Source organism: Rhinolophus ferrumequinum, chromosome 10, assembly GCF_004115265.2.
Source record: "Rhinolophus ferrumequinum isolate MPI-CBG mRhiFer1 chromosome 10, mRhiFer1_v1.p, whole genome shotgun sequence".
In the NCBI taxonomy this organism is placed as follows: Eukaryota; Metazoa; Chordata; class Mammalia; order Chiroptera; family Rhinolophidae; genus Rhinolophus; species Rhinolophus ferrumequinum.
Genome location: NC_046293.1, coordinates 54,115,381 through 54,142,429, shown reverse-complemented (window position 1 = coordinate 54,142,429; position 27,049 = coordinate 54,115,381). Strand labels below are relative to the sequence as shown.

Here is a 27,049-nt window from a genome sequence, read left to right as displayed (position 1 = left end):
CCAGTTTGGTCCCTACAGAAATATCTGGTCACAAGTCTCAATCCCTAGGTTCAGAGTCCCAGAGCACCAAGAGAACCCAAGCATCTTATCTACCAGGCCTGGTTTTGTCATCCTAGCAAACATCCTTCATCCACCCCTCCTGCACTCTGAGCAAAGTGGGGGTGGAAAGGGGAGGAGAGTCCGGGTGTATTTTAGGTCTAGGACATGGGGGAGGGGTTTCTCCTGGGTCAGACAGGGAGTGGGGGTGGCGTGGTGGGTGCTGACTCACAGATGATGGAGCCATCAGTTCCCCTTGGCTGAGACCTTGAGTCAGGGCAGTGACAGAGCCTGAGGGTTCAGATGGCCTGCTCCTGTACTTTCCAACTCCTCTCTTGGACGCACACACCCAGACCAATGCCCCAACTTTAGCAGGCTCTGGACCCAGACTCCTGGGATAACTGGGCCCCTATTCACCTTCCAGAGATCCACTTGCATCTCCATAGTCTTCATTAGTATCCCTCCTACCTTCCCCTTTCCATTCATCACCCACCACAGGGCAGGAGTGGGGCCTCAGGGCCAAAGCCAGGAGCCGCAAGCCAACAAGCTCCTCTGGCCCCATTGTCCAGCGAACTCTTCCCAATCTTTTTTGCATCATATCACATTGACAGTGTTATATTTGAACAATCCCCCAGAGTGAGCAAGCAGGGTCGCTGTGACCAAAAGCCACCTACTTGGGGTCTCTCGCTATCCCAGATTGCTCCAGGTTACAAGAGTTGAGGAGATTGATACGGTCTCAGCTGGGAAGTTTTATTTCATAAAGATTTCACTCAGCCCAAGCCACCCAACCAGGCTTTTTATAGGCCTCATGTAGCTCAAATCTATTCCTTGAAATCAAGACATCCAGCCTCAGTGCTCTCAGAATTTCCAGACATTTAAGAATCTAAAAGAATCAAGTCTCACCGCAGAGAAATCACATACATACACAAAAAAACTTCCACCCAGTTTCAGAGGATTAGTGGACTGTGCATCCAATCTTCCCTCCACCCCACCCTGGGGACAATGGACCTGGGTGAAAGATCCCTGTTCCAAAATCTTCCCCCTGTAGAAAGCAAGCGCAGTTTAGAGGGCTAAACTAACAGTGCAGTGGGAAAAGCAACAGGCTTTGGAATCCGTTGGGATTGAATTTGGATTCCACCTCTGCCCCTTTGTTTCTGTTGATCTTGGCTGAGTCACTTCACTCTCTGGGCCTCAGTTTCCTGACAGGAAAGTGAGGATTATAATACCTTCAGTTCTGGATAGTTGGGAAGATTAAATGGGATAAAGACAGGTTAAATGTCAAGCCTAGGGCCAGGAATATAGCATATGCTAAATAAGCCAGTATTAATTCTCCCCCAACCCTCCCCCACCATGTTGAATTTCTCAGCATGGCTCCTGGCTTTAGAACTTGCACCTCTATCCTGTCCATCTCTATAGAAATTCACTCTTCTGGTTTTAAAGCTCCAGTCTTCTGGAAAAGCAGGCTGGTACAGCAGGAGCCTGGTGAATGTCCTGCCCTTGCCCTTCACCCCTTCTGCCTCTCTGTCAAGCAGACCGTGATTAATAATAGTCCGTCATCACAGCAAATCATTCCTACTGAGCGATGAAGGGACAGAAGGTACCAGTGAGGTCAGATCTGAGAGAGGAAACAGAGAGACACTTGGAGACACACAGGCTGAGCCAGAGACAAGCTGAGAGAGACACAAGACAGAGAAAAAGCTAAGAGGGAACAGCATTTCAAGCTCAATGGGCTGAGAGAAGGCATTGGGTTTAGAGTCAAAACTCTTACTAGGTTCTAGACTCACCACTAACTGGCTAGCTACATGACCTTGGACAAAACTCTCTACAGCCATTTCTTCTGAAGAAGATAGTTGGGCTGATGACCTCTAGGGACTCCTACTGGCTGCCCTTTCTAAGACAGCTTCCAGACCTGGAGGGCTATGCTGAAGCAGTTCCAAATAGGAGGGAACCCCAAGTTCAGGCCTGACCTGGAGCAGAGGAAGTGAGGGCCAGACACAGGCAGACATGGTGAGAGGAAGACGGGAGGTGTCGGGGCCACTGGCAGAGGACTTATAAGGGCAGAGAAAACCAAGAGAGGAGGGATATTGGGGAGAGTAGAAAAGCCAGCCAGAGAATGACTAAGGGGCTCCCGGTATAAACAGGAGCAGGGAATGGACAGGGAGGGGGCCTGTTTGAGTTGGCCAAGGCTGGGGTGGGGTGGGGGGGTGGAGTGAGGAGGAGGATTGGGACAGGACGTTTTGTCCCCTGTCCCCCACCAAGGCTCCTGGGAGGAGCTGAGTCACTCACCTCCCTCTCTGTACCCCTCCCCACCCCACCCCAAACTCCTAAATCCTGGGAAAATCAGAAGAGCTTGTGCCTGGGCTGAAAAAGGAGAGAGCTGGGTTTACACACATGTGTTTTGCTGGGTTATACAGCAGGCAGGCCCTCAGCCCCTCTCTTCCCAAAGGGGGGTTCTCAGCCCTTGGCTTGAGTAATTTTCACCTAGAGGTTACCTCTGCAGCAGTGTTGTGCTTAGGATCCTGACCCAGAGATGCCTCGGGTTCCTCACCTAAGAAAGGGTCAGGACCTACAGATGTGAGCGGGATGGAGGCCAGCATCACCCCACAGTCTGACCAGCTGGCTTTTCCTTGGCCTGCAGCTGGCTATGGAGAGGGGCTTTGAAAAAAACAGCTGGGTGATTTGGGACAGGAAGCAGAGTAACAGAATGAGTAGGAAACTCATGGTGAAGGAAAAAGCATTGTCTGGGCACTTTTATTCTAAGTCCCTGAGGCCAGAATGGGGCAGGGGACTGGGGAAGAGAGGGGGCAGGGTTTAATTTGGGGAATTGTTATTCTGGAAGGAAAGGAGTCCTGGAGGAAAAAGGCAGAAAGGGGGCTGGAAAGGAGAGGAGGTTAGGAGAGAATCTAGGCCCCTAGTTCCCCCTCCCCCAGACTAAGATAAAGACTAGAATCCTGAAAGGTGATCTCATTACACAGAGCCAGGGCTGGAGGAAGGGGTAGGCAGGGGGTCACTGCCTTCCCTTTCTACAGAGCCCCTTCTTCTGCATCCACTGGGGATCTGATGAGAATGGGGTGGCCTCTATGCAAGACACCACCACCACCCCACCCCACAGTACAATTCTCCAGGTTTGTAGGAATCACACCGGTTTTGTTTTGATCAAGAAGGCACTGAGGGGCCAAAGCACCCCTCTTCCAGGCTCTTGGTCAACTGCCAAATTCTAGGAAGGGGCTCAACAGAGGTTCCCATAACCCACAACCAAGAAGGGGGTGACTGGAACAGAATCCTCCTGGTGAATGACCCCAAACTCCTGGGTTTTCAATTCTAGCAGCGTGGGGTGGTGAACAGCGGAGGGAACCCCAGGATCCCATGGAGGTCCTCCATCAGATCAGGCTGACTAGGAGCACGCTGTACCTCAAGTCCTGAGTCCCAAATCCAGCTGGCAGGAACCCAGGCACCCAGTGGCACCGGAAGGCAAGGGGGAATCCCAGTTGGCCAGATGCCAGAGGTGTCTCCTGTCTCTTTCTACCCAAAAGTCTCCTCCCTGAAGAAGTGAGGGAGCCCCCACACACATATACTGACTCCCTCGCCTTCCAGAGGTGATTCCTTTCCTCATTAGGAAATTCTCCGCTCCCTTTTTCCTACTCCTTTTCCGAGCGTTTACGTTGTACATCTGGAAAGGAGGGGGGAGGAAGGTGGGGGAAGCAGAAAGAAGGAGGGGGAAGAGCTCAAACCCGCCCAGTCTGACCCAGTACAAACTACCGGTCTCCAGCTGGGGCTGGAGAGAGGGGAGTGGAGAGGTGCGGCCCCCCCATGCCCCTTCGGGGTGGGGGGCGCGGGCTCAGCGTTCCAAGGACCCAGGAATGCCCCCCCGCCCACCCCCCCGGCAGGCGGGGGGAGGGCTCAGCCGGGAGTTTGGCAAACTCCTCCCCGCGTTGAGTCATTCGCCTCTGGGAGGTTTAGGAAGCGGCTCCGGGTCGGTGGCCCCAGGACAGGGAGGAGCGGGCGCTATGGGGAGCCGGACTCCAGGGTCCCCTCTCCACGCCGTGCAGCCGCTCTGGGGCCTCCGGCCCCGACCCCCGCTGCTGCCGCTGCCGCTGCTGCTGCCGTTGCTGTTGCTGCTGCTACTGCTGCCGCCGCCACCCGGGGTCGGGGGCTTCAACTTAGACGCGGAGGCCCCAGCAGTGCTCTCTGGGCCCCCGGGCTCCTTCTTCGGCTTCTCGGTGGAGTTTTACCGGCCGAGGCCAGACCGGTGAGTGAGGAGAGTTAGCGGCGGGATGGAGGGGGGTGGGGACGCCTGGAAAGTGGGGGCGCGGCTGGAGTCTGGAGGGGACCAAGGCTTGAGTTTGAGAGGCGGAGTTTGGAAGGACTAAGGCTGGAGTTGGGGGCCCACGCTAGAGTTGGGGGCCCGCGCTGGAGTAAGGAGGGGACTGGCCGGCGTGGAGGGGGGCCTTGAGTTTGAGAGAGATCAGTGGGGAGGCTTGTGTGGGGTGGAGAGAGGACACGAAGCTGGAACCTGAAGTCTGGGCATGGGTCTTAGGGCCAAGGGAGAGGAGGGCGCGTGAATGGAGACAGCAGAGGGTCTCCGGCTGAGATCTGTGAGCTGCCGGGACCCAGACGGATGGGGGCGGAGAGGGGGCGCGGAGGCCGGGAAGGGCTTTTTGGAGCACTGGGAGACCTCAGGACCCCGGAGGGCCATTGTGCAGACAGAGAACTGGTCGAAGCAGAATGAATTGTGTGTGTGTAGTAAGAGCGGAGTCGGAGACTGAGGGGGCCCAGAGGTTAAACGGGGGCCAGCTTCATCTTCCCCTCCCCCCTCAACTCTGGGAAAGACCCGGGAGGGGGACGGCGACTCCCTCCCCTTTCTCCTCGGTCTGGTATTCCGCCCTACACCCCTAATCTCTGTTGAGACGAGGGGAACCGGGAACCTGGGGAGAGTCCCGGGACCCTGACACTGAGGGCGCCGGGGCTGGGGGTGGGCTTCGCCGAGGGCGGGTGCTCGGATGTGTCGGGAGGGGTGTGTGTGCGCGCGTGAAGGGGGGTGGGCGGTTTCCCTCTTCCTTTAGCTCTGGGGAGGAAGGGAAAAGCTGATTTCCTGTAGCTTGTGGGCTGGAGCTGAACTGAGACCGGGACTTCTAGGGCTGGGGTCGGAAGCTGGGGAGACGTGCGTTCACTGGGCTCAAGAGCGTCAGAACACAGGACATCAGAGATGGGGGAAGGCTCCAAGGAGGACCCTCATTCCCAGCTCAGCAGGGTGACAAGCAGACCGGACCCTGAGTACCTGGAAAATGGGGAGCCCATAGGCGTGGGGAAACCGGAGTTAGAGCTGAGGCAACATTAGAACTGGGGTATTTATTTAAATGTGGGGGTGAGGTTGGGAAGTAAGAGGGGAAGGTAGCTACTCTAGTCTGGTATGGGGATTCCCAAATGCCAGATTCCTGATCCTTCACAATAACTGGAGTTATCGTTTCTCCTACATCTTTGGGCTCTGAGCTTCCCACTGCTCCCCATCACCACCAGCACCCCGACCCCTAGTATCTCAGGGTTTGATAGGACCTCTCAGAGGTGAGCTGCTTTTACACCTGATACAGTTAACTGATCTCTCCTCATGTTCTTTAATTTTTGGAGAAAAGGGGTTAATTTACCTAATTCACCCCTAATCTGGTGGGGGGGGTAAATTTCTCCATTGTCTGGAGGACTAGGGGATGGGAAAAAGAAAGATGGTTAGGCTCCAGCTGTTGATTCTGGGCTATTCAAGGTCCCCACCCAACCCCCACCCCACCCCCCTGGCCTCGTGCCCAAACCCCATTGCATCACCCTGGCCTGGAGCCTCTGCCAGGTCTGGCCTCCCCAAGGCCCCCTCAAACTGCTTACCACAACCCTAATGGAGTAGAGAAGAGGGAGGGAGGGAGGGGATGGAATCCTCCCCCATATCTGGGTAACCTTCCTTGTACCCCACCCCCCACCTAACAAGGGTGTCATCTCCCTTTTAAAACACTCGTGTAAAACATCTGGACTTTCACACAATTCCGGTTCCCTAGGTGTCTGTCTGGCTCCTGGCCTGATCCCAAAGTCCCTAAAGCCCTCTTCTAAAATAGGACCCTGCATTCTCATCCCTCCCCTCTCCCCTTCTGCTCATCTCTCCTCCCAAGAGAACCCAGGTGTCCAGCTTGCACTCCTCCCCGTCTCATTTTCTCTTTACAATACACTCTTAGAGTAGGACACAACATTCCACCTCCTCAGTGACCTTCCTCCTCCCATCACAGCTGGGCCTTCAACCACGTCCTGCCCTGAGGGGACAAACAGAGCCCCTCACTTGGGCCATCGCTGGAGAGGGCTTCAGGGTTCTTGGTCCCTCTGCATCACCTCTCACTGTGGACAGCAACACAGCATCACAGGACAGGGTTAGCACAAGAGAGTTTGCATGGCAGGAAAGGGCCAAGCTCTTAAGTCAGGCAAAGCTGGGTGTGTGACCTGTCCTCCCCACTTACTTGTTCTTTGTGTGACCTGAGGCCAGTCACTTAAGCTCTTGGAGCTTGGTCTTCTCGTGAAAATCAGACACCTAATTTATGAGGCTGTTTTGAGGGCTAAATGAGACAATACATATAAAAGGCATCTGGTCCGTAAAGGGTGAACAGTACATGGTAGGCATGATTTTTATGAGGTAGCTGTTTTCTGTCTCTGCTTCTCGCCTCCCTAGATACCACCTAGTTCTTTGTCTGACTTTTCCCCCATTTCTTATTTGCTTTTATCGTCTGCTTATAGTAATGATAGTAGTAATAGTCCCTCACGTTCCTTAGCACTTTCATATCAATTTTTCCATTGAATCATTACAAGTCCTTGCGTTAGGCACAGGAAGCATTATTGCCCCATATGGGGCACACACACACACACACACACACACACACTCTGAAGCTTTAAGAATCATAGAAATTTAGAACTAGAAGTTAGTTTAGCGACAATTCAAGGGCAACCCATCATTTTGTGGGTTGAGAATCCAAGGCTTGGAGAGGGGAAGTGACTTGGCCTCTGACACCAGCTTAAAAGGTGCATCAGCCTTAGCCCAACACCTTGTTTCCTTCTGGTACTGTCACAAGTGGAGGCAATTCTTCCTCCCCAGCCAGCCAGGCACTTCCTTTGAGAATAAAGTAGGGGAACCAGAACTAAGTGTCTTCCTCTGGCCTGGTCAGGACCTGGAGGACCTGGAGGAACTGGGCCCTGGTCCACTTGCTGTTCTCCACTCCCGACCTTATCAGGCCAACAGAGTCAAACAGTAACCATGTATTGAACAGGATCCTGGTTAATCAGAAACCTAGCTGGGGAGATAGTGGACAGGAGAGGAGGGGATAAATTGGCAAGAGGGTAGACCAGAACACTGGCCTAGGAATCAGCATTCCCGGCTTCCGGTTCTTATATTAGGAAGGATTCTGAGTGACCTTGGACATGTTACTTAATTTCTCTGGGACTTAGTTTTCCCATCTGTAAAATATGGACATGGGACTCAGTCAGCAGGTTTTTTTTAACTAAAGTTTTTTCTTTATTTCCTTTTTCTAAAATTCAAATGATATCTTATCAGGACATTACATATAAAACAGGGAAAAAAGGTTGCTCTAAAAGAAGATGAGGAGGAGTGTCAGGACCAAACTAGCCTTTCCTTACTCCACGTGGCAGCCCTGAGGCATCTACAAGAAAGTCTTCAAACCAGTGGATGCTCTCTACGGTGCCTTCCAGCTGTGGCATCCTGTGTCTCCGAAAACCAACTCTAGAGTTTCAAGGTTCTGAGGCTTCCATATAAATTCTAGCAATTATTTCTTCCCCTGGACTGTATATTTTGGAAGAGTTTATCTGCCAAACTGCATTTAATAAGGAATAATTAATTCCTTCCTCCCATTTTTTATCAACTAGAAGTCAGAACAAGAAGACATCTATAGCTGCCAATCAGAGCTTTTGATGAATGTGAGATAGCCAGTTTCCCTACATGAGTTGATACAATTCCAACCAAAAGCAAATATACTTGAGGTTTTAATTAGCCCAGACTGACTTATCAGGTAAATGCATGTTTTCCGTTAGGTTTTCTGCAATATTGAAAATAGCCCAAGGACTCTCCATTGTTACTTTCTTGGACCCCTAAGAGGACCAAACTGCTGCAGGATTTATGAAACAGGAACTAAGAGTGGAAGAATAAGGATGAACTATGTGACGTGCCATCCCTGACACCAGGTGCCTCACCTGGCACATGGGGGAGGGCACTATTTATTGGACTAACTTGAGAGCTGGGATGGAAGGGCCACTGAACCCTCGGATAGAAGCCATGAGCGATGGGTCTGTGTCCCTTGCCGGCATGTCAGATCTGCTGAAACTTCACACAGCCACAATGCATATGCCCCTGGCCGATGGGCTTGTGGGCTTTTACAAGCTTTGTAAGGCCTCTCTTTCACCTTCCAGCCCTGTCAAACTCCAGACTTCTTCTGGCCATCCCAGAAGCACTCAGGTTCAGCTCCTCCGCAAGAGAAGGCAATGTTGGAAACATTGGGAGTATACCTTGGCCACAGCCCTGTGTTCTCCTGGAAATAGAATATCACAGCTCCCAGAGACTTTGAGATAACCTGTTCAACCTCTTCTTCCAGAGAAAGAGGGAAAGAGTATGGCCCAAGTCCACACTGAGCTAGTGCATGACTTGTCCAGTGCTGACTCCTGGTCCAGTGCTCTTTTCACTGCCTCCTGGACTACAGCTGTTTTCTGGGGCTGCCCCTGCTAAGGGAGGGTTGCGCCACTGTCTCCTCACCCAGCCCTGGGTAAATGCAACGTCTCCCCACCACCAACCTCAACTACTGGGCCTGGCAACTGACCAGGTCACTATGTCAGCTCCTACCCCCAACTAGATGTATTGAGTGATGGAGGGTGGGGCCCTGTTCTGGGAGACAAACGGAGAAGTGAGAGGTTGGAAACAGACAGGAAGTCACAGGCAGTAAACATTTCCTTTCCGGGGTAACTGAGGCTAGCACCCCACCCCCATCACTCTAGAAACTCTCACTCTCGGACTGCCCCCTCCTAGTCCTGGGGACCTTGCCTTCTCCCTCCTTCATTCTCATCCTCTGGCCCTCGTAGACCACTTCTCACTCCCCATTTCAGTCTCTTGGAGCTGCTAACTCTGGTGTTCCCATCCCCTCTTCCTCTGGGACCACACCCCCCAGCTTTTGTGACCTCTACCATAATCCCCAACTTAGGCAGTCTTTCCTGGTAAGAAAGGCTGAAGAAGGAATCGTAATATCAGGGGAAGAAGGGGTGGGTATTGGGAATGCTGAAAACTGAAAGGGGACAGAAATCAATAAAGATGTAGAAGCCCAAGATCTGGGAGAGAGAAAGAGAGAGAGAGAGAGAGAGTTCAAAAACTGAAACCAAGAGAGCAAGCAGTCATAGGGACAGAGGAACAGAGAGATTTGAGAAGCGGTGCCAGAGGCAGGTATGGGAGTAGCGCGGAGGCCACGGCTGGCAGGGACACGAGCCCAGGAGCCGGGTTGGGTCGCCCCAGCTGCCAGATGCTGTCTTCTTGGGAGATGTGGAGGAGAAGGCTAAAGGGCTAACAGCCGTGCAGAGGCCTCAGCGGCAAGGGATCCAGGAATGGAAGATGCAGAGCCACAGACAGGAAGATGGGCCAGGATCCTCACTATGCCCACCCCCATGACACAGAACCCCCAGCAAAGGCAACCCTCTCCTGGTCGTCTCAGGAGGAACTGAGGCACCGTGTCCAGAATTAAGACCCCAGTAGAGCAGGATCTGAATTTAGACTCCTAGAGATGGTATCTGGGAAGGGGTTCGGGGGCTGACACAGAGACTCAGCCAGGATGCGGAAGGCCACACCAGAGCCCAGGGCGAACGATCTGTTTTCACCATCCTCCAGTTCCTCTCGCCACTTCTACTGCCTGATTTCCAAGACTCACATTTTCCTCCTACACGCCCCTGGGCTGGGCAGCTGGACTCCTGGGTCTTAGCCCAGAGAAGGCCTTTGGCTTGGGACAAGGGTACAGGCTAGGTGAGAGGACCCTGGGTTCCAGGGGCTGCACATCCAATTTTGGCAGTTCCATAGGGGAGATGGAGAAGCTGGGGCCAGAACCTCTGGCCTCTCTTCCCCTTCCCAGAACTGCCTCTGGCTCCTTCTCTTTTTAATAACAGGGGAAGGTAGGAGAGGAGAAAGAGTGGTGGGAGGAGGGGAGGGGTTGTGTTAGTGACAGCGGCACATGGGGACCGCCTGACTCCAGCCTGTGCCTCTGGCATCTGTGGCATCTTCTGAGATATAAATACAACCAAGGGGGCATCTACCCCACCCCCAGCCAGACCCTGGCCCAGAGGCCTGGGTCCTTCCTGCCTTGGAGGACTGGAGAAGAGCTAGAAGCCACCCTGAACTGCCTCTCCTTTCCCCTTCACAGGGTCAGCGTGCTGGTGGGAGCACCCAAGGCTAACACCAGCCAGCCAGGAGTGCTGCAGGGCGGTGCTGTTTACCTCTGTCCCTGGGGCACCAGCCTGGCACAGTGCAGCCCTATTGAGTTTGACAGCAAAGGTAACCAGCCCTCTTGGTAGGCCTGGGAAGTTCAGGGAGGGATTGGGGGGTGGGGCTGTGGCTTTGGGGCGGGCCCCCGGTGGGGCTTGGAGCCACGGGGAGAGTCTGCCCAGCTCCTTGGCCACGTGCCCTCCCAGCACTGATGCACTGGTTGTGCTTCAGCTCTGTGCAGCCGTGCAGCGGCTCCCCGTGGCACTCACACCACGTTACCAGTCCAGCCCAGCCCAAGGAGGGCGGGCATGATTCAGAAACATGTGGCTCTCATTTCCCCTGAATCACCCACAACTCAGGGAGGCCAGGGCAGTAACAGAGACAAAGACAGGGAGAGTCACACAGACTATTGGATTTATTTAACTAAGCACTGACTAAGTGATAGTGCACGCCAGGCACAGTGACGGGACGGCAGGGGATGGAAACATGATTTAACCACTGCCCGCAAGGAGCTCCAAGTTCGGAACAGATGCAGAGATGAGGAGAAGGAGACAAGAGCTAAACCATAATAACAGTTAACACTTGAAGAGCACTTGCTCTGTGCCCAGCACTGTTGTAAGCACTTGATGCGTATTAGCTCACTTAATCCTTTCAAAAACTGCATGAGGTATAATTATCCCCATTTTATAGGAGAGGAAATAGAGGTTAAGTAACTTGTCCATAGCCACACAGCTACTAAATGGTGGAGCAAGGACATGAACTTGAGCAGTCTGGCTCCAGAGGTAAAGACTAGGGTGAGGGAACAAAAAGAGGAGTGCAGAAAAAGATGGAGACAATGGGGTGGGGGAGACCATCATGAAACAGATTGATTTTTTTTTTTTTTTTTAAACCGGAAAGAGATGAGAATCAGAGGAATTAAAAAGGGTGTCCTATAGAGGGCAGAGCTAAGACTTGGAAAAAGACAGACAGATACAGAGAGAGAGAGAGAGAGAGAGAGAGAGAGAGAGACCCCGATCGAGAAATGTGAGAAAAGTCAAGAAAGGACCTTGGAAAGGTCCTTAGAAAGGTGCTTAGAGACACAGGCCCAGGGTCAAACAGAGAAATGCAGCCAGAGTGCTACCCACTCAGGAAATAGACATTCTTACCCTCCTGCCCCCAACTCACCGCAAGCATCTGTGGCCCAGCTAGAACAAGGGAAGTCAACTCTAGGAGCGCCAGTTTCTGTGTGCGCATGTGTGCACGTGCTTGCGTGTGTGTGTGTGTGTGTGTGTGTGTGTGTGTGTGTACACAGGAGGGGAGAGTCAGGCTACACAAAGCAGAATCTAAAGACCCCCATTCCCACCAGTGAGTCATGGTGTTCAGGGCTTGCAAGTGCTTGGGTACCCCCAGACTGAAAATGGGGGCTGTGCTAGGTCTCAGTTGCCCACTGCCTGCATGACGCCCCTTTCTCACTTCCCAAGGCTCTCGGATCCTGGAGTCCTCACTGTCCATCCCAGAGGGAGAGGAGCCTGTGGAGTACAAGTCCTTGCAGTGGTTCGGAGCAACGGTTCGAGCCCATGGCTCCTCCATCTTGGTGAGGAGCCAGCAGGCTCAGGGGGCTGGGGGCTAGGAGATGAGCAGTGGCGCGTAGGCCTGGAGGGAGGGAGGAGGGTTCCTGTTGGACTAAACCTGAAGCCCCCTCCTCCTGGGCCTGCCCAGGCCTGTGCCCCGCTGTACAGCTGGCGCACAGAGAAGGAACCGCTGAACGATCCCGTGGGCACCTGCTACCTCTCCACAGACAACTTCACCCGAATTCTAGAATATGCACCTTGCCGCTCAGGTAGGGCAAGAGGGGGCATGTGCTTGTGTCTGCCTTCTCTATGTGAGTCCCCACAGCCCCCACCCCCGTTAGCCTTAGGCTCACCGTGTGGTCCAGGGAGGCCCTCTGGTTCCCTCTCCCACCTCCTTCCCCAATCTCTCTCTCCTTTCCTACATGACCCATCTGTGCGGGCGTCCCTCCCACCACCTTCTCCTCTCACAGACTTCAGCTGGGCAGCAGGACAAGGTTACTGCCAAGGGGGCTTCAGTGCTGAGTTTACCAAGGTGAGAGGGTGATCTGGGAGGGAAGTGGCAGTGGGCGGTGGGCACGGGAGTCAGGACCAGATGTAGACTCAGTGCCTTCCCCCCACAGACTGGGCGTGTGGTCCTGGGAGGACCAGGGAGCTATTTCTGGCAAGGTAAGTCCTTCCTCCGCTGCCCCTTCATCCCCTGGCACAAGGCTTCTTCCCCGTTCCCAGCCCGAGGTCATCATTCTTCCCTCCTCTGCCGCCGTCCCAGTTCTCCTCTCCCTTCTTGAGCCTTACATGTCCTCTTCTACCACCCTCCACAAGCTTCCCTGCCTTGAACCAGACTTCTGAAATCCTACCCAGTCAGCCCCGTGTCCCCCTCCCTGCCACTCCTCCTCCGTCCATCCTTTCCTCATCCCCTTCCCCAGGCCAGATCCTGTCGGCCACCCAGGAGCAGATTGCAGAATCCTATTACCCCGAGTACTTGATCAACCTGGTCCAGGGGCAGCTGCAGACCCGTCAGGCCAGTTCCATCTACGATGACAGCTACCTGGGTGAGTGCACAATGGGGAGGAAACTGCAGGGGCGACCCTCAGGTGCTCCTGTCCTCGCTCACCCCCTGGCCTCCCTTCTCCCACTCTGCCATACTTCTGTGTAAGCTGACTATGAAGTGGTGGGGAAAGGATTGGAAGATGGGCCAGGGCAGACTGGTCCCCAAAGCAGGAATAATAACACCCACCCACCCTCTCCCCCAGGTTACTCTGTGGCTGTGGGTGAATTCAGTGGCGATGACACAGAAGGTGAGTGTGTCCCCAGGCTGCGGCCAAGGGAGGGGGTGGGTGGAGACCCAGGGCCTGGGGTGCGTACCATTCTTGTCTGACGCCTTTCACCACTGTTAGCCCACAACTTTCTCTTCTCTTTGCAGATTTTGTTGCTGGTGTGCCCAAAGGGAACCTCACCTATGGTTATGTAAGACCCAGGCTGACCCTCCCCTTTTCCCCTCCCATCCCCTCCCCTGACTAATCACAAAAAAACATGCAGGCAATTTGTGAGAATTCAAAAAGTGGATCAGAACATGGGCTCCGGAGTCAGACCTGGGTTCAAGTTCTAGCACTTACTCTGGATGAATCATTCTGTTATTTATTCATATCCCACTTCATTCCGTAAAAAACTTGAGCCTGCTTTACCTCGCTGAGCCTCATTCTTCTCTGTATAATGGGATAATAATAGTTCTGACCTCACAAGGCTCTTGTAAGGATAAAACAAGATAATGCATGTGAAAGTACTTAGTGAACTGTTAGGCAGTGTACAGCTGGTAGCTGTTATTATTAGACCATGACAAGTGCTTTAAAAAGAATACAGATAAGAATGCCATAGGAGTTCATTCAATTAACATTTATTAAGGCAAGGTAAGAGATAAGATGAATAAGACATCATACCCATCTCATAAGGTGTTTCTAATCAAGTATGTAAGATAAGACACATACAACCTCAGTGCATCGGGCACTGTCCTCATGGTTTCTGTTCTTCACAACGAGCTGATGGGGGTAGATATTACCATGCACGTTTGACACATGAAAAAGCTGAGGATCTAAGAGACCAAGTAAGTTGTTTAAGATCATCCCATTAGTAAGTGGCTGCATAGAGATTTGAAACCAGATCTATCTTACTCCAAAGTCAGCATTCTTTCTGTACTCTAATAATTTCAGAAAAGTGATTAAGATGGTATAGCAGTTTAGGGGAAGGAATAACCTCCTTTCCAGGGCAGGGATGGATCAGAGAAGGTTCTATGAAAGATCAGTGGAGATGAGATAGAGGGCATCTTAGGCAGAAGCATGAAAAAAGGCATGGAAGGAAAGAAAAAAAAAATTCAGCCAGTTTAGCAGACTCGTGGGCTGATTGAGGGTGAGGAGAATAAGGAAAGGTTGAGCAAAAGCAGATAGGTTGGGGCAAGTTATCCCGCGACTCAGAGGACCAGCCAAGAAAGTGAGACTTTGGCAGTGGCTCAGGGAACCACCATGGGTTTCCAAGCCAGAGGTGTCTCTCCTGCATCTTCTTGAGGGCTGCAGTGGAGGAAGGGACAGCCGGAGGCAGGGAGGTGGCCAGGGGGCTCTCCAGCAGTCCTGTGACAGGGATCCCGCCAGAGTAACAGCAGTGAGAGTGGGGAAGAGAGCCAGGAGTCAAAAGACTTGGGGACTGACGGGGCCAGCCACTAATGGTGGACTTAGGGGAGACGTGAGTGTTTGTGGTTTGGGAGGGCTGGAGAATCAGGAATGACTGAGGCCTCAGTGTGCAGTCAGTCAGTCATTCAGCTAATAATTACTGAGTGTCTACTGCTCACCAAGCACTATTTTAGGCTCTAGGGAGAAAGCAAAGAACAAACCAAGTTCCTGCTCCCATTGATTTTCCATTCTATTGGGTAGAGATGGACAACAGACAGATAAATATGAAATCTGACAGTAATGGATAAGTGATATGGAAAAAATAATGAAGTAGCTGTGGGACCAAGCTATTGGTATAAACACGGGAATGGAAGGGCAAAGCTTGGGAGGGGACAAGTGATCTGTGTCTCTAAGGAATGCCTGCCCCTGGGTAGCCTGTACCCATCTGCCCTCCATCCATGGGATGGTCTGGGAGTCCAAGGCCAATAGGCATATCTCCTCATCCCCAGGTCACCATCCTTAATGGCTCAGACATTCGATCCCTCTACAACTTCTCAGGGGAACAGGTGAGGACATCCATACCCCCAACCCAGCTTGGCCCTCTGCCAACCAAACCCCAGTCCTGACCCAATAAGCTCAGCCTGATTTCTCGGGCTCTCTGGAGTCTCTGACCTCTCCCCATAGCCCCTACTGATCCTGTTGTTTGACCCACCTCTCTGACTCAGAGCTGCCCCTCTGTCCTCCACAGATGGCCTCCTACTTTGGCTATGCAGTGGCTGTTTCAGACATCAATGGGGACGGGTGAGTAGTGAGAAAAGGCACACCGTGATACCCTTCCCAGGAGGGAAGAGTGGGGAGGGACAGAAAAGCGCAAGGAGAGTTTTTCTTCAGGCTTTTCCCCCTGCTGTTCACTTGTGCCTGCATTCCCCTTGCTCAGGGGCAAAGAGAGAGCTGACGGCTAAGACCAGAAGACCTCAGGTCTTCTCACTTGAGTGGGAGGGAGGGAGCCCAAGATCCAGGACGCCTGAGATTTCCTGGACTAGGTTGGGGAGGGGAGGTAGCAAGGCAGAGTGTCAGGATGTTTGGATTTTTCCCCTGCCCCCAGGCTGGCTGACTTGCTGGTGGGGGCACCCCTGCTCATGGAACGGACAGCCGACGGGCGGCCTCAGGAGGTAGGCAGGGTCTACATCTACCTGCAGCAGCCCGCAGGCATGGAGCCCACCCCCACCCTTACCCTCACTGGCCATGATGAGTTTGGCCGATTTGGAAGCTCCTTGACCCCCCTGGGGGACCTGGACCAGGATGGTTACAATGGTAAGTACCATGGACCCAAGGAGCTGAAGAGGAGTCAGGGGCCTGAGTCAGAAGGGATTGGGGATTTGGTGACTAAGATACCCAGACTCCCAGTGACTTCCTAAGGAGGTGTGTAGGCTTCAATCCCAAAGTCTTGGTCTTGGGGCTTTGAAGAGATTAGAATAGAAGGGAATGACAGGTGGGAAAAATAGGATCCTGTGTCCTGGGGTCTGGTGGTAAAGATTTGGAGTCCTGGATTCCTGACCCACTGACTGGTGTGTCTTGTGTATCTTGCAGATGTGGCTATTGGGGCTCCCTTTGGTGGGGAGACCCAGCAGGGAGTGGTGTTTGTATTCCCTGGGGGCCCAAGGGGGCTGGGCTCTAAGCCTTCCCAGGTTCTGCTACCCCTGTGGGCAGCTGGTCACACACCAGACTTCTTTGGCTCTGCCCTTCGAGGAGGCCGAGACCTGGATGGCAACGGATACCCTGGTGAGTGTGCCGGAGGCCCCTGTCACCTTAGAATTTCCTGATCACAGACCCCCAGTCCCTCTTCTGCACTTTCCTAAGGTCATGGTTGCAGTTCTGGATACTGCCACCAGACAGTGCTATCCCCTCACTTTCCGTCTCCTTGAGCAATGAAACTACAAGGAGGCCAGGAAGGAAGACTCCTGATTTGGGGTTTGCTGAAAGGGGTACTTTCTTGGCTTCTTGCAGATCTGATTGTGGGGTCCTTTGGTGTGGACAAGGCTGTGGTGTACAGGTATGAAGTCCAGGGCGGGCAGCCTGGGAGAAGTGGGATCGGGGGAATTCCTCAACAGGGCTGAGGTTGGGAAAGTATACAATGCACACTGGGTTCCTGGGGCTTGGACATCAGCTTCCTGTGCCCAGGTTCCAGAGGAGTCTTAGTTCTATTGACCCCCACATCCACTCTTGGCAGGGGTCGCCCCATTGTGTCTGCCAGTGCCTCCCTCACCATCTTCCCTGCCATGTTCAACCCAGAGGAACGCAGCTGCAGCTTGGAGGGGAACCCTGTGGCTTGGTGAGCTGGGGCCCAGAAGATTGCAGGACCAAGTCTGGGATACCTCAGTCTGTGCCTGGGCGTGGGTAGGGAGACCAGGTCTGCAGAAGGGGACAAATGGGGGTGTCCTAGTGAGGGTCTGTCCGAGAGATAGGTGGAGGATAGGATGCCTGTTCCAGTTGGATACACCAGCTTTCCTCTTGGTCTTCCTCCAGCATCAACCTTAGCTTCTGCCTCAATGCTTCTGGAAAACACGTTCCTGACTCTATCGGTAAAGGAGACTGCCTGAATCTATCAGACACTGGGACAGGGGATGGAGGGGCTGGGGACCTGGGCACCACCCGTCTCTTTGAGTAGATTAGGAGGGAGAGACAGATCCTCCTTAACATACACCCCTGGCTGCAGGCTTCACGGTGGAGCTGCAGCTGGACTGGCAGAAACAGAAGGGAGGAGTACGGAGAGCACTGTTCCTCGCCTCCAGACAAGCGACCCTGACGCAGACACTGCTCATCCTGAATGGGGCTCGGGAGGATTGCAGAGACATGAAGATCTACCTCAGGGTATGGTCCCGAAGGCAGGGCGTGCAGCGGCCTGCAGAGGGTGGCAACTGGGGTCCTCCTGGAAGGAAAGACATGGGGAGATTCCAGTGAAGGGCTTGGGACTTTGCAGGACTAAGGAAGGGGGCCCTTCTGTCAGAGGAGCTGGGAACCAGGCTCCCAGGGCCTCTCAAGTAGGGAATACGGTCAAGTTTAGACACCTGGATTCTTGACGGCCCTGAGTGGCCAAAAGGAGATGAGAGGCTGAGGATCAGGACTACCACATCTCCAGTGTCCCCTGAGTCTGTGAACCCTCTCCTTTGCCCCAGAATGAGTCAGAGTTCCGAGACAAACTCTCCCCAATTCACATCGCCCTCAACTTCTCCTTGGACCCCCAAGCCCCTGTGGACAGCCATGGCCTCCGGCCAGTCTTACATTACCAGAGCAAGAACCGCATAGAAGACAAGGTGAGGACAGGGGTGGAGAAGGGACCCAGGAGGAGAGGGGTCTGGGCACCTGGGGGCAGAGCCCTGGAGGAGGGAGCCTATAACCCAGGAGGGGGGCTAAACTCCCCCTCTCAAGTCTGCCCTGCTCCTCAGGCTCAGATCTTGCTGGACTGTGGAGAAGACAACATCTGTGTGCCGGACCTACAGCTGGAAGTGTCTGGGTAAGTGAAGGCTAACATCAGGCTGGGGGGTTCCAGATGCCAAGGTCTGTATCAGGACACTTGGAACTTGAAAGTACCTGGCACCTGAAAAAGTACAACAGGGACATACTAGCTAGCTGTGTGACCTTAGGAAGTTACTCAGCTACTCTGAGCTTCAGCTTCTTCACCTGGATAGTGGGAATAGTGGCATCTATTTCTCTGGCTTTTTGGAAGAATTAAATGACATAATTTACATAAAGCATCTAGCCTAATTGCTGCCATGGAGTTGGAATTCAGTAAATGGTATTTATTATTATTATTATTATTGTTGTTGTTGTTATGACCCATTGTCCTGGTTTAGGGATTAATTCCAGTGTCTCTTACCTTGTGTGCCACCTCCAGGGAGCCGGACCACGTGTACTTGGGTGACAAGAACTCTCTGAACCTAACTTTCCATGCCCAGAATGTGGGTGAGGGTGGCGCCTATGAGGCTGAGCTTTGGGTCACGGCTCCTCCGGAAGCTGAGTACTCGGGACTCGTCAGACACCCAGGAGTAAGAGGGGACTCTCCAGTGGGGCTTGGGAGGAAGCTCTGCCAGAGGGGCACCAAAACCTTACCTGCACCACCCTCACTTCCAGAACTTCTCCAGCCTGAGCTGTGACTACTTTTCCGTGAACCAGAGCCGCCTACTGGTGTGTGACCTGGGCAACCCCATGAAGGCAGGAGCCAGTGTAAGTCTGGGACTGGAGAGAAGATCTGAGAGGACAGTGACCAGCTGGTCCAGAGCAGAGCTGTGGGAGAGGGAAGGAGGGCTGGAGATGGCGTAAAGCAAATATGCCAATATAACAGCCCCCCTGTCCTCCCTCCATGTCCCGCAGCTCAGGGGTGGCCTTCGGTTCACAGTCCCTCACCTCCGAGACGTGAAGAAAACGATCCAGTTTGACTTCCAGATTCTCAGGTAGGGAGTAGGAGGGGCCAGGCTGCTGCTGAGTTGGAGGCGGGGCCAAGGAGGGCCGGACAGGGGGCGGGGTCTGTGCCATGGGAATCCTCTGGCTGGACTCCGGCACCATCTCATTCTCTCCTCCATTCCACAGCAAGAATCTCAACAATTCTCAAAGCGAAGTGGTTTCCTTCCGTCTCTCAGTGGAGGCTCAGGCCCAGGTCTCCCTTAATGGGTTAGTGTCCAGGCGAAATGGGTCCTTGCTGGGAGGGGAGACAGACTTCTAAGAAAGGATGCATATGGGGTCCCTTCCACTGTCCTCTAAACCACCCTCTTTCTTAGTGTCTCCAAGCCTGAAGCAGTGCTATTCCCAGTGAGCGACTGGCATCCCCGAGACAAGCCTCAGAAGGAAGGAGATGTAGGCCCTCCTGTCCACCACGTCTATGAGGTGAGGAGGGCTAGGTCCAGGGCAGGTGACTGGAAGTGGAGGGGCGGTGCTAGAATGAAAGACAGAGAAGGAGGAACTAGTATGAGCGACAGGGGGCTGGGACCAGAATGAGGAACTGAGAGGAAGAGAGGAGGGAGGGGCGGTGATATGTAAAGGACCGGTCAGGCTCAGTATGAGAGACAGCCAGAGGAGAGACAGGCCAGTTGAGTGACTTGGAAGGGAAGATGGAGTCCCCTCCAAGAGTGTTGGCTGGAGAGAATTGTGTCTCTGCCCATTGATTTCCTCTTTCACCCCTGGGATAGGAGACGCAGCAGGGTAGAGTGGGCCATGGTGACCCAGGGTCTCAACAGGGTAGAATCATTCCCTTCCTTCTCCCGATGATGGTGCTCTTCTCTCCTCAGCTCATCAACCTGGGCCCCAGCTCCATTAGCCATGGCGTGCTGGAGCTCAGCTGCCCCCACACTCTGGAAGGTCAGCAGCTCCTCTACGTAACCAAGTTTACAGGACTCAGCAACTGTACCACCAGTCACCTCCCCAACTCAGAGCACCTGGAGGTGAGGGGCCTGGAGATTGGCATGTGGTGGTGGGACCAAGGCTGAGGAGGTGGGGGAAGGATGCTGGCAGCCTGAAAGAGCCAATGAGGATGTGCCTGAAGCTAGTACTTAGGCCACTGGAAGGGGGTCAGAAGGCCCACAGACACCTTGAGGCCCTAAGAAGGAAAAAGAGTTTTATGCACTGTGCTTCTATCTTTCTGCCTAAAATATCCTTCCCTTATTTTTTGCCCTGGCATACTCCAAGAACCCAGCTTTGCACCACCTCCTCTTGGAAGTCTTCTTCAGACCTGTTCCCCTGGACCCCAGTGCCTGTTTACTCATTAACATTTAATTAAATGAATGTCTGCACTGAATGCTGTTAGAGGCTGAGGAAATATCTCACTGAACAAAACTAACGAGGTCCCCACTCTCATTGAGCTTATACTTTTGTCGTGCGGAGGATCCTGCCGACTACGACATGTGTCACGTAGGGTGTCGTGCGGGGTCTCTGGTCCCGCTCCCCACATAAGAACGCAGGACATGGTGAGGCCAAAAAGGAACACCCACGGAACCATAGGTAGGGGAGTCACACCACTATATTCTCACTGGCGGCTGGGTTGGAGACACAGGAAACAGGAGCAACACAATTCTCAACCCTCACTGCGCCGCTTGCAGGCTCAACCACCATCTTCTTGCTAGCCCCCATTTTTCTGCTGGTGTAGCCACGGCAGTTATATTAGTGCCCAATGGCTCACGGGTTACAGCTGACGGCCAACTAGCCACAGCTGATGGCCATTTGATCACAGTCGATGGCCATTTACTACCTGAGCCAGCACCTTTCTATGTGAGGCCGAGAGCCTGGAAACTGCTTTTTGGGGCTATGTCCCCACACTTTAGTGGTGGGTAATAGACAATAAAAGTTTAAAAAGAGAGATGAACAGGTACTTCAAAGTGATAAAAGTGCAGTGATAAGATGTTAGGGTGTGGGGAGGCTGGAGACTGTTTGGGTCATCAGGAAAAACCTCTTGAGGTCAACCGTTGAACTGAGTCCTGAAAGATCAGGATGAACTTGCCTGTGAAGACCTGGGCATTCCAAGAGGAGGGAACAGCCGATGCAAAGGCCCTAAGGCAGGGGCAGGGGCAAAGGCAGGGACCTAATTATCTATTTACACATCTCTTCCTTGGAAACTCCAAGGACCCCGTCTTATTTGTTTCTATATTTCAACACTGAGCTTGTTGCTTTGCCATTGGAGGTGGTCAGTTGCATGGATAAAAGAAGAGGTTGAAGCTGCTCGGGAACCCAGGTGCAGGCTGGCTTAGACACTGAAATGAGTTGGAAGAGGCAGCTAACAGTCTCTTTCTACTTCCAGTTGGATCCCGAGAGTTCCCAGAACCACAGGCTGCAAAGACGGCAAGCTCCAGGCCAGAGCCCAACCTCCTCATGGCCTCAGATCCTGGTAAGTCTCCTGCGAATGAGGTCTGGGCCCAAGCGTTGAGTACCTGTTTGGGTTCCAGAAACAACCACCAGAAGGGCAGATCTCTAGGCTCAGGCTTCCTCTTTCTTCCCAGAAATGCCCGGAGGTGGAGTGTTTCAAGCTGCGCTGTGAGCTTGGGCCACTCCACCGGCAGGAGAGCCGGAGTCTGCAGCTGCATTTCCGAGTTGGTGCCAAGACCTTCCTGCAGGTAAGGGAGCTTTACCTCATCCTGACGACCCCCGAACTTTGGGCGTCCCTTTCCCACCTCCTTTGCGGAATGGGACCCAGGCACTCCAGCTCCCCTCCTGACCTTGTTTAGACGGGGCTGTGTGTCCTTGGCGCCACCTAGTGGGCACACTGAGAGAGACAGGTGTGCAGACTGATAGAAAGACAGAGATGGAAGATGAATTCATAGTGGAGAGGCAAGCAGACGTAAGAACACTGAAGAACAGTCATTTCTTAAGTGTACATTATGGGCCAGGCGTTGTCCTAGGTGCTTAACCCACCTTAATGATTTTTAAAAATATTTTTTTGAACATGCAGTCATCTAATTATGCATTGTTTAGTTATAACTACTCAATTACGTTTATTATCTCATAGAAGGGACATAGAGATTCAGGAAAATAGGGAAAGATCACCACCTGAGCCATGTCCTCTAGATCCCGAGGGGAGAGGCCCTAAACACCTTTCCTCCACCCACAGCGGGAGCACCAGCCATTTAGCCTGCAGTGTGAAGCTGTGTACGAAGCCCTGAAGATGCCTTACCGAATCCTGCCTCAGCGACTGCCCCGAAAGGAACTTCAGGTAAGTCCAGGGCGAGGGGTCTGGGCCAGGGAAGATACGGCTGAGAATGCTGGGCCTGGCACGGCTGGGATGAGGTGGAGGCTGGCCTTGTTATTGTAACAAATATTTACTGAGCACCCACTATGTGCCAGGTGCTGTGCTAGGTCCTGGGGATATAATGATAAGCAAGATAGACAGGGCGTTTTCACTTCTAGAGTCCGTGGTCTACTGAGCAATGAGAACACAATGTGACACATGCCAGGATATTTATGGGAACACATCATAGGGACACTTGAACATAGTCTTGCAGGATCAGAAAAGGCTTCCTGGAAGAAGTGACGTTTAAATTGAGACCTGAACTACCAGGCTAACTAGTCAGTAAAGAATACTCTCTGGGGAGAGGGAATTAGAAGATGTGAAGGCCCAAAAGTAAGAGACAATAATGCACCTTTTAAGAATTTAAATATTGAAGTTCAGATTTCTCTCAGCCCAAGATGGGAGGTGAGAGATGGGTCTAGGTCCAATGACAAGTGTAGATGGGAAGAACTAATGGTTTTTCAGTGACCTGTCCTGACTTGCTCCCTAGGTGGCCACAGCTGTGCAGTGGACCAAGGCAGAAGGCAGCCATGGTGTCCCACTATGGATTATTATCCTGGCCATCCTGATCGGTCTCCTGCTCCTAGGGCTCCTCATCTACATCCTCTACAAGGTCAGCACCATCCTTCCCGTGACTCGGCCACCCTCTCAGCAGGGTCTGCCCTTTGACCCAGCACAATCCCAAGCATCTACCTCCAGACCAATTGTCCGGCCATGTGCCCCCACCTGTGTCCTGGCCACGTGCAACTCGTTACTCTGCCTATAGGATCCTTCCCTTCATTCTACAGCCCAGATCTTAGAGTCTCTTGACTCAAGCTCACAAGTTTCCTGTACTTGCAAAATCAGTGTTACTCACAGGTGGCAAATATATGGCCAAAAACCCATGGCAGCCATCACTAATGGATCATACCCTAGAAGTGGACTCAGAATCCTCCTTAAGAGGCAGCCAATAGGCTTGGAACTTGAGTTCAAACCTATTTGCTATTCCTGGCTTAACTGGGGACATCTTTACGGCACTGATGAAAGACCCCCTTATACCAAAGTACCACCCCCAGCTTGAGCCCTCCTGGCCCATTAGACCTCTTGTAGAGGTAGACTTAACAGCCTGAATTTAGGCCACTTTTGCAAGATGGGGAGATAGGAAGCACTAGAGGCTTCTTCATTCCCTCTCGGGATAAGATCTGGGGAGAAATGGGAGCAAGAGTTTCTAAACTCTCCTTCCTTCCCTTCTCATTAGCTCGGATTCTTCAAACGCTCCCTCCCATATGGCACCGCCATGGAAAAAGCTCAGCTCAAGCCTCCAGCCACCTCTGATGCCTGACTCCTCCAGATCCCAGACTCCCAATCCTGAAGGCCCAGTGCCCCCACCCTCAGTCTACTGACAGGGAGGGAGCTGGGTGCTTCCTGAAGGTGCTGAGGGCCAGGGAGAAGCTCCTCTCCCCAGCCCAGAGACATACTTGAAGGGCCAGAGCCGGGAGGTGAGGGGCTGGGGATCCCCACCCCCATGCACTGTGAAGGACCCTCGTTTACACATGCCCTCCTCATGGATGGGGGAACTCATATCCAGGGACAGGAGCCCCAGCCTCCCTGCAGCCTTTGCATTTCCTGAAAACAACTTGGAACCAGACCTGGGGGATCCAATCCCAGTTCCCTGGGCCAGACTTGCCACCAGGACTTCCTGTCCAGTTCCAGCCTGCAAAGATGTGTCCTCAGCTTTGCCAGAGACCACAGGAAGCCCCCAATTAAGAACCTGGAACCTGAAGAGCGAGGCCTGGCAGCTCTGGACAGCCCCCACCCTGGTGGGCCAACAAGGAACACTAACCGTGGATGGTGCCCCAGGACCAGCTCAGGACAGATCCCAAACAAGGATCCATGCTGGCCCAGAACCAGCTCCAAGGTTGAATCAGAACTCTAATGGGGCCAGATCGAACCTGAGGCCTGGGGTTGATCTGGGACCCAGACTCAGACGTTGGTAATGTAACCAGTCGTAACCAGGACTACATTTGAGCCTGCTCCAGACCTGGGCCTGGAGGTCCAATCCACCTGACTCGGGAGAAGTCAGGAATTGCCCAGGACCCTGAAGGGGCCGTGATGGCAACAGATCTGGAACCTCAGCCTGGCCAAACGCAGGCCCTCCTAGTCCCCCAGAGAAAGGGGAGCCCACTGTCCTTGGCCTGCAGGATTTGGGTTCTGCCCACCAGCTGCACTGACGCTGCCCCTCCTCTCCCTGCCCAACCCTCCCTTCCCCTTGGCTCCGGACACCCGGGACTTATTTAAACTCTGTTGCAAGTGCAATAAACCCGGCCCGGTGCCCCCACTGACCAGAGCTGGAATCTGTCCTACCCCACTCTTTCCAAACCCATCCTGGAACCAGACGGCTTGGTGGATAGGAAAAGCCTGTGTTTCTTGTAGCTTCTTCCCACTGGGAGCCAGGATTATGAACCCCAGGAACTGTGGAACTCGTTTTGGGTTCCCTTGTCTTAGGTGAAAGAGATGATCAAAGGAGTGAAAAGAGGGCTTGACTCCTTTGTCCGACACCCAGCCCCACCAGATCTGGTCCCCAACACCTCCAAGAGAGAAGGAAAAGAAATCCCTTTTCTCTGAGGATTAGGGAAGAATGCAAAGGGGGAAGACTCACCTGGGCTTCCCTAAATCAGAATAATGAAATGGGTTGCGACAAAAAGCCACAGAATGAAATCCGGGTTTGGTTTGGTTTTTATTCTTTTTGTGTGCTGGTGGGTAGAGGGCACGTTAAATAGTAGGCATACGTTATCTCATTTAATTTCTATCAATAATCCTATGAAGTGGGTACAATTAGCCCTATTTACACAAAGGGAAATTGAGATCCAAGGGTTATGTAACTTGCCCAAGGTCACACAACGAGTGTCCCAGCAGAGTCAGATTCAGCCTCGTCTGACTGAAAGCCCTCCTTAACCAACATGCCATTCCGTAAGATTCAGGCCTTTGAAGAGAAATCAAAGTGAGGGAGCCCCTCGGGGTCCTTTGTCTCCTCCAGGCCTGTCCTAGTGTACTGTGAGAGGAAGGAGCGAGGTGCTAAAATTCTAACGGGATTGTTGAAGGTAAAGATGTCCGTGTACGCTAGACCAGAATTCAGCCACCAGAGGGTAGCATAGCCACAAATTTATGGGAATTGGGGGCAAGGAGATGTGAGGTCCACTTCACCCTCTTCTCCCATCACAAGGACTATTCTTACTAACTTAGGCTCCTGCCTAGCAGTGCCTGCATCCCCTCAAAATATCTCTGCTCCACACACCAATCTGATTTCTTGATAATTCTGTACCTCATGGACTTCTTCCCAGAATGTATCAATGAAGATGGACTGATGGGGGTGGAGGAAGAGACCTGATAGGCAAAGAACCACCGGTATTTCCAAGGATGACAGCTATAGCATGAGGAGGCAGTGGGAATTCTCAAGGCAGGAAATCCTGTATCCTCCTCTTAGGGGAGGGATGGGAGCGGCATCAGCCAAACTGCAGGGACCAGATCAGAGATTTCTTACAGTATAGTGAGGAGGAAATGAGGAGGGGAAGTGGGCTCAGTATCATGGGTGTGTCTAGTGCCTGTACCTTGGAGTCTCAGCGTGGCAAGGTCTCCTGAGGATGCACAATATAAGAAAGGAATTCTTTGCTCTCAGAAATGCCAAAGATGTAATCTAGCACCAGCCTCTCTGTCCCTGAACTGTAATCCTCAGGCTCTGGTCTGTTTCCCCTTCCAAATCCCCCAGTCCCTCCAAAGCATGTCTGCCTCCCATCTTCGAGATTTGAGTGACCCAGAGGGACGTGAGAGTGGGAGTCTAGGAGGCTTGAGCCCTATCCTTATCTGTGTTGCTGGAGATGGAAAAGAGGCCCTGGAAAGGGAACAGAGCAGCTGGGGGTGCGGGGAGAGGGAGGGGGCTCAGGAGAGGCAGCTGGCAGGCGGCAAGCTGATCTGGGGGTCTCAAGTTTCTTGACATCAATTAGAGCAGCCGGCCTGGGCTCATTAGTAACCTGGGGTGCAGGGCTCATCAATAATGAATTCACCCCCCATACTAACCACCCCCCCAGCTGCCTGCAAGGTCACCCCGCCCTCCAGCCAGCTGCCTCCCCTTGGTAAGCTAAGCAACCCCTCTTCTGAGACCTCCCTAACTCAGAGTCCCTGGGGCAAGTGTGAGGGTAGACAAGGCTGAAGGCAAAGGCGTCGCTATCACCGATCAGCCACGCCTGATGCGGACTCTTGTTTGTTTGGAGTCCACCCAGGAAGAGAAAGAATAGGAAGAGGCAAGGAGTATATGTGGGGGTGGGGAACAAGATCTGGGGAGAAGCAGGTTTTGTGATGCTAGGGTTGGATGGCATGGTGGTAGATCGAATCTGGAGCAAGAGGTCCTCCTGTGATGGGCTCGGAGACCCCATAGTCTCCACCAAGGCCAGAGTCGGGCAACAAGGCCACTGTCCCCTGAGATCACTGGTCTCTAGATCAGAACAAGACCAAGGCATTGGCACCTCCAGCATTCTTTTGCCCTTGAGCTGGAACATCTTTGCAGCTACAGAAACAG

The 27,049-nt window shown here is 53.0% G+C and overlaps 1 protein-coding gene across 1 annotated transcript; it reads left to right on the top strand.

The window, feature by feature from the left end:
- The first annotated feature begins 3,967 nt into the window (after positions 1-3,967).
- Positions 3,968-24,821, top strand: ITGA5 (integrin subunit alpha 5). Its single transcript, XM_033116801.1, has 30 exons — positions 3,968-4,285; positions 10,461-10,591; positions 11,983-12,095; positions 12,221-12,341; positions 12,543-12,604; positions 12,693-12,738; positions 12,996-13,121; positions 13,323-13,367; positions 13,493-13,536; positions 15,239-15,295; positions 15,478-15,530; positions 15,835-16,043; positions 16,320-16,511; positions 16,737-16,782; positions 16,960-17,061; positions 17,256-17,311; positions 17,446-17,600; positions 17,906-18,043; positions 18,176-18,243; positions 18,625-18,775; positions 18,861-18,953; positions 19,101-19,180; positions 19,317-19,397; positions 19,505-19,610; positions 20,012-20,164; positions 21,514-21,600; positions 21,713-21,826; positions 22,321-22,422; positions 22,988-23,110; positions 23,735-24,821. The coding sequence occupies exons 1-30, from the start codon at positions 4,044-4,046 to the stop codon at positions 23,816-23,818; spliced, it is 3,180 nt and encodes a 1,059-aa protein (XP_032972692.1). The 5' UTR covers positions 3,968-4,043; the 3' UTR covers positions 23,819-24,821.
- The last annotated feature ends 2,228 nt before the right edge of the window (positions 24,822-27,049 follow it).

Bases quoted from the DNA above. Each gene is read 5' to 3' on its own strand.
- ITGA5 (XM_033116801.1), top strand. From the start codon at position 4,044: ATGGGGAGCCGGACTCCAGGGTCCCCTCTCCACGCCGTGCAGCCGCTC. The intron at 16,783-16,959 runs GTATGAAGTCCA...CACTCTTGGCAG, and splicing joins GACAAGGCTGTGGTGTACAG to GGGTCGCCCCATTGTGTCTG. The intron at 17,601-17,905 runs GTATGGTCCCGA...CCTTTGCCCCAG, and splicing joins ACATGAAGATCTACCTCAGG to AATGAGTCAGAGTTCCGAGA.